This window comes from Paramisgurnus dabryanus, chromosome 16 (genome assembly GCF_030506205.2).
Source record: "Paramisgurnus dabryanus chromosome 16, PD_genome_1.1, whole genome shotgun sequence".
NCBI lineage: Eukaryota > Metazoa > Chordata > Actinopteri > Cypriniformes > Cobitidae > Paramisgurnus > Paramisgurnus dabryanus.
Window position 1 is genome coordinate 31,878,226 of NC_133352.1, and position 9,505 is coordinate 31,887,730.

The following is a 9,505-nucleotide window of genomic DNA, read 5'->3' on the forward strand; positions in this document are numbered from 1 at the left end:
CCAGAGCTTTCAAACAACTTAACCTGGGTGCTGTTTCTTCTGCTGAGCGTCTTTGAGGCGCTGATGTTTTATTCAGCAGGAGGGAGTGGGTTCAGGGTTCAGTATGCACGCGTGTCGTGGTGATGACTGCGTCGATAGGATGATTTTGGATTTTAGAGAAACCCCCCACACAAGTACCTACACTAATGGGCAAAAGTTTAGGATCACTTACTCACATAAATCAAAACTCTGTTATATTTTATCATCTGAAGTGTAATCAACCATGCCCAGAATTTGCATTTCACAAGCGGCTTCTTGAGGTTTCACCCTGAGATTTATAATCACTGCAAAAAATGATACTTACATAAAAATACTTACTTAGTATTTTTGTCTTGTTTTCTAGTATAAATATCTTAAAAGTCTTAAATTGAGATACATTCACTTGGTAAGCAAGTGGCTTAAGATTTTAAATCTTGTTTATTGAAAAAAATGATGAAAATCAAGAGGGTTTTTACTAAAAACAAGTCAAAATATCTGCCAGTGCAGTAAGAAAAATAAACTTGGCATTAAGTTTCAATTTAAATCAGTAAACTTAATTTACATAGATTTTTCTTACTGCACTGGCAGATATTTTGACTTGTTTTAAGTAAAAATCCCTTGATTTTAATCCTTTATTTCAATAAAGAAGACTTAATATCTTAAACCACTTTCTTTTCAAGTAAATGTATCTCAATTTAAGAATTTTCAGACATTTATTATAAAAAAAACAAGACAAAAATACTAAGTAAGACAGTCATTTTTTTGCAGTGATGGGTTCTTGTTGAATGCTTTTATTTAATTTCTTTATTTAATAGTTTATTTTAAATATTTTTTGTTGTTGTTTTCCAATTGTCAGACATTTATTATAAAAAAAAAAACAAGACAAAAATACTAAGTAAGACAGTCATTTTTTGCAGTGATGGGTTGTTGTTGACTGCTTTTATTTAATTTCTTTATTTAATAGTTTATTTTAAATATTTTTTGTTGTTGTTGTTTTCCAATGGACAAATGAATATGTCCACAAAAGTAATTTCAAGCATTTAAATATACCTTTAGATAAAAAATGATATTTAAGATCACGGTAAGCATTTCAGTCAAGTGATCCCAAATTTTTGACCAGTGTAGTGTATAAACGCATTTACGTAATGGCCATCAATAAATAAAGATAACACTTTACTATAAGGATGTATTAGTAAACATTAGCAAATACATTAACTAACATGAACAAACAATTGATTTTCAGCATGTATGAATTCATTTTAGTTCATGGTCCATTAATTAATTCATTTAAAAAATTAACATGAACAAAGATTTATAAATGCTTTAAAAGTATTGTTTACTGTTAGTTCATGTTAGCTAATGCATTAATTAATTGTTAACAAATACAACCTTATTGTAAAGTGTTACGGAAATAAACTAAGTAATAACTCAATAAACCAACCATCCAACAAATGAGTAAATCAACTATTTAATTAAGTTCTGTTTAAGTACAATTCTCATGAATGAATAGAAAATATTTGGATATATATACAACACTCACACGTAATCGCCCTTAAAGACGGCGAGAAATATTTTAAGAGTACACACTTTATGGTGAGTTTAGTTTTCAAAATAATAGAAAAAAATCTGTTTAAATGCTATATTTTTATAACCTCTGTCTCTCACAAATACATATATCCGCTAGGCCGGCCCTCGTAATCTTCGTCGTCTACGTTCGCCTCTTCTTCCTCTGTTATTCTATATTCTCCGTTTTCAATTGGTCGCAGATCTTTGCTCAGATGAGACCCTAAAAAACATGACAAGAAAGGTGACATCAGTTTTAATATATATATGCTTTTAAAGGTAAGGGATCAGGGATATCCAATGTACACTGTCAGAAATAAAACTGTAACTTTTCTGTCACTGGGGCTGTACCCTTTCAAAAAGTACAGCCTTGCACCTAGAGATTTCATTTTAGTACCTCAGAGGTCCATACTGGGACCAAAGAGAGCTTATTAGTACCTCAAAAATACATATTAGTATCTCAAAGGTACATATTGGTACTAAATGTTTACATATCTGTACCTAATGGTCCATACAATTACCTTTTTAAAGGGTGCTGCCCCACTGACAGCTAGGGTACATATTTTGACTTTTTTCTAACAATGTAGGTTCTTAAGGTACGGTAATCTACTCAAAATTGTATTCTGTTTTGTATTCCTGTAAAGGAACCAAACGTAAACTTAGGGTACAGCCCCAGTGACAGAAAAGGTACAGTTTTGTACCTTTATTTCTGACAGTGTAAATGTTTAAACATGTTTAAAAGAGGTTTTTTTTACACTTTTTAAAACCTACTTTGATAAAAATGTTGTATATGTTTGCATTGCTCATGAAGTTTTCCTTTTTCCTGTTGGTAAAGCAATGCATTAACCGCGCAAAGGTCGCAGGTTCGATTCCCAGAGAACAAAATGTACAGCTTTACTCGCTGCAAAAAAATGACTTTCTTACTTAGTATTTTTGTCTTGTTTTCAATAGAAATATCTAAAAATTCTTAAATTAAGATTTATTTTCTTGATGAGCAAAGCGACCTAAGAAATAAGTCTGGTTTATAGACAAAAAATATACAATTTAAGTGAATTTGTGCTTAAAACAAGCAAAAAATAATTTTTTCTTAATTCAAGAAAATCTTTCTCACCCCATTGGCAGATGTTTTTGCTTGTTTTAAGCACAAATTTACTTCAATTGTATATTTTTGTCTAAAAACTAGACTTATTTTCTTAGGTCATTTTGCTCATCTAGAAAAAACATCTTGGTTTAAGAATTTTAGATATTTCTACTGAAAACAAGACAAAAATATTAAGTAAGAATGTCATTTTTGCAGTGCTGTAAATCACTTTGAATAAAAGTATTTGCCAAATGCACAAATACAGCATTTATTCAAGTTTCAACAGATCCTAATAATTTTTTATAATCATATTAATTCATTGCAACTTATATGTTAACGTTGACTTATAACCTTATTTATTTTAGCCTACAGTAAGCCACAATATACAGTATTTAAATATCAATTTCTTTCTGTTTCTCTCCATGCCCTTCGGATTTCTAATGCTTTTAAGCCTATCCCAGAGATCATAGCAGCGTGGACGTTCCGGGAAACACTGGGTGGGGGGGCAGCCACTGGCGAAGCAGATAAGGGACCGTCTAAAGACGCAGACCCTCCAGAGTAAGAGATAACATCCAGACAGTCACAGCAAAGACCTGCCACATAATACACAACCCCTTTCAATCTCCCCCCATCTCGGGCCCTCTCGACCTCCTGTCATCACCAGCTTTCACGCTCCTGCCGGAGAAAGCCACCGACTGGTGTACGGTTATCCTCGGCTCTGTCCGATTCTCGGAAGGCCAAGTTCACCTTTAGCGATGAGGAGATGATAAGCATTGATAGTCGGGGATGGGAATCGATCAGCTTCCACTGTTGGTACGTTTGCATGTCTTTTTTGACCACTCCACAGACCGCAGAGAGAATATGAATAACCTAACCCACTTTTCACTGCAACTTGGGTGGAAGATTTTCAATGTCAATATAAAAGTTCAGGTGAAATTTATATTTGTTGTTTGTAATGAATTTAATAGCATGCTGTAAGTACTGCATGAAGATGTGAAGAAAATGGCCATCTTACACGAAACTTGAGAGCTAAAGGACTGAAAATCATGTGTGATAATCAATAGTCCCCAATAAGCGCACATAACTTGTGTTTGAGAACAAAATAGTCAAAAAACAGGCCATTATGTCTATGGAAAGCCTCCAAGATGGGAGGATAAGACTGAACAATTGTGTTTTTTCAGCTTGTTGACCTCTGACTTTGCGTTTTAACTTTGTGTCTGCGTATGTAAATGTGTGCGTTCTCAGACATACCTCCGTGTGTAACCTGTAATCTCGCGGAGGCAGAAACCTCTCCGAAGGCGTTCCTGGCGGTGCACGTGTAAACACCTGCATCACTCGGACCGACTGCTTGGATCTGGAGCCAGCCGGTCAGTTCAAACCGCCGCGAGCCTCCACGAGCCTGTAATTACAGACAAACACAGTCGCACATGTCACACGAGCAGTCTATAATGGTGAGAGAGGTGATTTGTCTGTGTCTAACTATGTGTTTTAAACTTCAGTTAGATGAACAGTATGAATGCATTAGGAAATAAATCTTGAACTTGATTTGTCAAGACCATGGTATGTGCAGGCCTCAATCATAAATGACTTTTTTTTTATAAAATGCCTTTTGCAATGGTATATTTACATTTTACACATCAAAGTGACTTACGGTTCATTCAATCTATATTTTTTTATCCGTATGTTTGGATCAAACCCATGAGCTCTGCCTTTTTAATGTAATGATTTATCATTTATGCTACTGGAAAGTGTTACTTTTCTTTCCATCATCAATGTAACCCTACAAATTGTTTTGTTGCCCGCTAATTGAAAATGGGATTTTAGTTTGTTTCCTTCCTGTATGTGCACATACCTGAACAGCCATGCTTGAATCATCCGCAGGAAAAGAAACAATATCTCCCTCTTTCCTCCATTGAATGGAGGCCAGTGGATACGACGAAACCTCACAGGAAAAGATGACATCACTTCCTTTGGGTGTTATGATGTCACGAGGAGCGTGAGTGATAACAGGCTCTGGAGACGAGAAATTTGAAGGTTGAACATTTAAATCTAATTTAATTTATTATAAGAAGTCAAATACAGAGCCGCCCGGTGCCAGACCATAACTAACAGGGGGGCACTTGGCTTCCAACGGGGGGGCACACAATAGCAACAATAACTTGCAAAAACAAGACATTAAACAACAAATACAGTGCAAGCACACACACACTCATACAACTGGTACAGACTGTCAGCTCATTTCCCGTATAAAGTGCAAAAGACCACAAACTATTGAACTTCGACCGCTGCGCTCGCGCTTTGCTCGACGCAACAACAAACTGCCCTCACGCGGCGCAAGCCATTGAAATGAATGGTTTCATAGCGCAGAGCACATAGCGTCCTAGCTTTAAAAAAGCCGCTTTACCATAATCACGTCGTAATGCTGTTAACGGTCTATAGCCACACTTCACATTTAAGCTTACGTAAAACAACGCTAACTTACCTTTAAACTAGCTGAAGACAGCGTGTACAAACATTAAACTTCCTTAAAACAGTGTCCTGTAGATTTGTAAGTTCCACCTCGACCTCTAATCTCTGAGTTTGAGCCAGTCTGTGTTTGCATGAAGTCAGATGAAGCAGGCGGTGCTGGTTCGTTCTAAATGTTCTAATATCCATATTTTACACGATCCATAAAATGCCGCGAAAAAACACGTTGCTAGTATCAAGTCACAAATATGCTAAAGACGTAAGACGGGTGAGACGCGGCAATACATCCAATCAGAGAAACTGGTCTATTTTAATTAAAGAAAACATATATCAACTATATTTACCTCATTTGATTACATTACAAGTCATGAAACATTCAATGTTTAATTGTTTAATTTATTTTAATTATTCTTGATATATATTAAATTAAAAATAAACCCTTGTAGGGGGGCACAACAACCTGTTTGGTGGGGCACTGCCCGCGAATGCCACCCCTTGACGCCGGCCCTGGTCAAATAGACGCTGATTAAATACAATTCTGGTAAACAAATTGATTTAAAGAGTTAAATTGTATACATTGTAAAAAATATGCAGCATTTTTGTCAAATCAACACATATTTTTATGTGTTTTTTAACTTATAAATTCAAATTCAAATTGTTTAACTTTATTTTTTAAGTTATGTCAACTTTAAGCCAAAATTTTATATAGTAGGTTGAAGTGACTTCAAAAACCAAGTTGTTTAACTTTGTGCTGCATTTTTTACAGTGTAAGTACACTGTACTAACAACTTATAAAACAACTTGGTTTTGCACGTTTTTACCTGCAATAAATTAACATAACTTATAAAAACAAGTTAAAATTGTTTAACTTTACTTAAAAGTAAAAAAAAGTTGATTTGGCAAAACAAGGCAACCCATATTTGACAAAAAACACTTTAAAAAAGTAACAAACTTAAAAAGTAAATCACCTGGTTGCCTTAAAATTTTGATTTCATTCAATTTCAATATTAGTTGAGCCATAAAAAGTTTTTTTGCCAAAAATTGTTGTGTCAACTAATATTAGCAACCACACTGTAAAAAATACTTTGCTGCCTTAAATTTGAGTTGTAACAACTTATAAAATGAAGTTGACTTTTATTTTATAAGTTATAACAACTCATCTGTAGTTATAACAACTCATCTCTCGTCAAAATACATAATAATAGAAATTACTTGTAAATCTAAGTTGATTCAACAAAACAAAAAAATTAGGCAGCAAAGTTTTTTTTCAGTGCAGTAACTTACTTTTTTTAAGTTGAACTAACAAATCTCTGTTATTGTAAGGATCTTTCACACAAACTCCTGTAAGCTTCTGTATTTGACATGTTACCATTTGTGCAAGCTGTTTGGTTTACTCTGTGAATTGTCTCAAGGTGTGAGATTGAACGCTTACAAGCTGCTAATCTTAAACATGGCTGTGAGATAAATACACATTTAACGGCTCACTTTTCATCCTAACAGCTGAACAAATATATTCATTTGTCCTTTAACATGACAAACACTTTTAAATGAGGTGATTATGTTAGCACTCGGGCTCTATCCATAACAATGCTTTCTCCTGAGAGGAAATTTACATTCATATATATATACATTTACATTTACATCAGCAGACGCATTCTTACCGGAGTGATGTGAATGGCAATTACTTTACCTGAAGTGTCTGAGCAAACAAATCAAATTTTATGACTGCATCTTATATGACAGACGTAATGCAACACCAAACATGTTTAATATAGATTTTTGTCTCTAATGCTTTTGCTAAACAATGCATATTCATTGAGTTGAATTAAGGTCACGTTTAATCCTAAAGTCAAAGAATAAGAAACAAAAAATAAATAAAAATAAGAAAATATGTTTTGTCTGAAGAAAACATTTAAAGACCAATAAGTATTATCCACCTCTTCAAAGAAAATAATGTAAAAATTAAATTCAATGTTTGAAAAAAATAATAAACACTATGATACATTAAAAGATGCTACAAACACCCGAGTCTAAAATTTCAGGTATGACAATGAATGAGGTTGCTTTATAGTATTAAATCCGATGTGAAATGTGACCTGGATACACTCACACAAAATGTTGGGTTATTTTGGGATAATTAAGTGATGATTTTTTTTACTTGATATGTTTTATCATTGTTAAAATGTAAACATACATAAAAGAAGCCTGCTAATATAAAAAATATCTAAAAAATAAATATTACAATTGAGGCTTTCAGACACCCAACCTGCGGGCACCATGTTGGAGACCACTGTTTAACTCATTGTCGCGTCAAATATAAACATTTTCTGGGTTAATTTAGCACAACAACTCATTCATTCACTTTAAAAATGCTCGGTTATTTTCAACCCACCCTTGGGTCACAAAGGGACAAACCCAACCCGTTGGGTTGTCATTTAAGCTATGCTGGGTTGTTTCAACACAAAATGCTGGGTTGTTTTAACATTAATGAGTTAATTTGACCCAACGGTGGGTTGAAAATAACACAACGTTTTTAAAGCATATGTTTTAATAAACTCATATTTTCATTTAAAGTTCATGCGATCTGTAATAATTAGAAGTTTACGGATACTCACTTGCCTTGCAGGGTCCGTGGTGTACCATCGTCAACATCTGACCCTTGCCCTGCTTGCGTTGGGCCGCCCGAAATTGACAGATATTTTTGTACGTCTTCCCGTCTGATCCGCAAAGCGCTTCCTGTTTGCTGCAAACGCAGACGGCCCTCGGTTCGCCTTCAGGGTTTTTGCGTGGACCCCTGCACCGTAGACCTTCAGCGCAGCGGCCGTAGAAAGTAGACCCGGACTTGGGCTGTGGGTCACACAGTTGTCCTTCATCATTTCCACATTCCCAGCAGCAACCACACTGGTCTCGAACCAGCCCGCCTGGACAGCCCTGCATATGCCTAAGATCCGGGCACCTCTCAGGGTGACACTTTTTGGGGCATCCCTCTCCTGGTCGAACGCTCCTCTGCCAGTCCACACGGCCCGTGTGCTCCAGACGGAAAGACTGTGATACTGAAGCTAGCATCAATACTAGTGTAGCTGCTAGTAAATGTACCATTTTGAGAAAAAGAACAAATAAAAAAAAAAATCCCTGTCTCAAAAAGCAGAAGGCGTTTTATCTTCGATCAAGATGAGATGCACAAAGAGTTTAGACCAGTCATAAGGCCTGTCAAAGGCCGAATATAAACTCCCAGTGTCTTTAAAATGTCCAGAACTGCCCTGTGCAGCTGTTCCACAGACTTACTTTACAAAAAGAGCAACAAGCTGAAAGAACGACTGAGAAAGAAAACACAAAGCCCGGTCTGAATTCGGTGACCCCCTCTTAAACTGCAGGGTGCCTCCCCCCATTTGCCCAACAAAAGTGTTAAAAGGTGTGAGCTTAGAGATGAGCAACAGCCAATCAAAATGCACAAAGCTCAATTTGTTGTGTGTCTGCATGGGAGGGGGTGTCAGGTACTACATGATTATCTGCAGACCTCAATCTCTCCAAGGCGGTTGTTTCTCACATACAAAGAAAGTGTGTCTTTCATCAGGCATGCAGTATTTACAGCAAGCAAGCACATCGATTAACATTTTTGGAAAATTGGAACATAGTTATTCCCAAAAAAAGATTACGGATCTGTACTGTAGGGTCATGGACAGAAGAAATGAAAATAATAAAGCAGCAACATTTAAAAAGCTGTTCAAATGTAGGAACACAGTTCCCATGTCTTTTTTTCTGTATATCAAATGCTCTGCATTCAATCTATTCAAGATTTTTTGGTGCAAATCTATCAATCATTTAGTAAAAACTAGATTAAATTACATTTATGCATTTGGCAGACACTTTTATCCAAACATTTGTATCAGTAAGTGTGTTACCTTGGTTCAATCCCATGACCTTTCATGCTGCTAACGCAGTGCTTTATCACTGAGCTATACAGGAGCACTAGGCAAATTAGGCAGATGACTGCAAAAAGCTTTAAACAATTTTTATAGAGACTTTAGCAACAAAAAATCCTGTTCGGTATGTAAATAATTTTGCAAATGAGCACTTTTTGTGCCTTTGAGTTGTAAAATCTGGGTCCTGAAGAAAAAGCTACTGAGAACCACATTTCATTGTGGTTTTATCCAAAACTTCATAAAGGACACATAACTGGGACAGTGCACCTGGGGAAATTTTGGCTTATTTACATTCATACATTTAAGAGACAGTTTTAATTTACACATTTTTTTAAAGGTTTTTTAAAGTTTTTTTTCTTTTTTATGTAGCTTAAATAAATTGATTGCACCACTTACCTTAAAAAGTTAATATTTTTTTTCATTGAATGCGACTTACTGTGCATCAATTTTTTAT

At 35.4% G+C, this 9,505-nt stretch overlaps 1 protein-coding gene across 1 annotated transcript; it reads right to left on the reverse strand.

Annotated features, from left to right (window-relative positions):
* Positions 1-1,679: 1,679 nt before the first annotated feature.
* On the reverse strand, positions 1,680-8,437 carry kazald2 (Kazal-type serine peptidase inhibitor domain 2). The gene is made up of 4 exons (XM_065264042.2): positions 7,744-8,437; positions 4,515-4,675; positions 3,914-4,061; positions 1,680-1,804 (listed from the first exon to the last, which is right to left on the reverse strand). The coding sequence occupies exons 1-4, from the start codon at positions 8,225-8,227 to the stop codon at positions 1,680-1,682; spliced, it is 918 nt and encodes a 305-aa protein (XP_065120114.2). The 5' UTR covers positions 8,228-8,437.
* Positions 8,438-9,505: the final 1,068 nt, after the last annotated feature.

Coding starts and splice junctions, on each gene's coding strand:
- kazald2 (XM_065264042.2), bottom strand. CDS start 8,227: ATGGTACATTTACTAGCAGCTACACTAGTATTGATGCTAGCTTCAGTA. Junction 4,676..7,743: donor CCACGGACCCTGCAAGGCAA/GTGAGTATCCGT, acceptor TCTCGTCTCCAG/AGCCTGTTATCACTCACGCT. Junction 1,805..3,913: donor ATTACAGGTTACACACGGAG/GTATGTCTGAGA, acceptor CATGTTTTTTAG/GGTCTCATCTGAGCAAAGAT.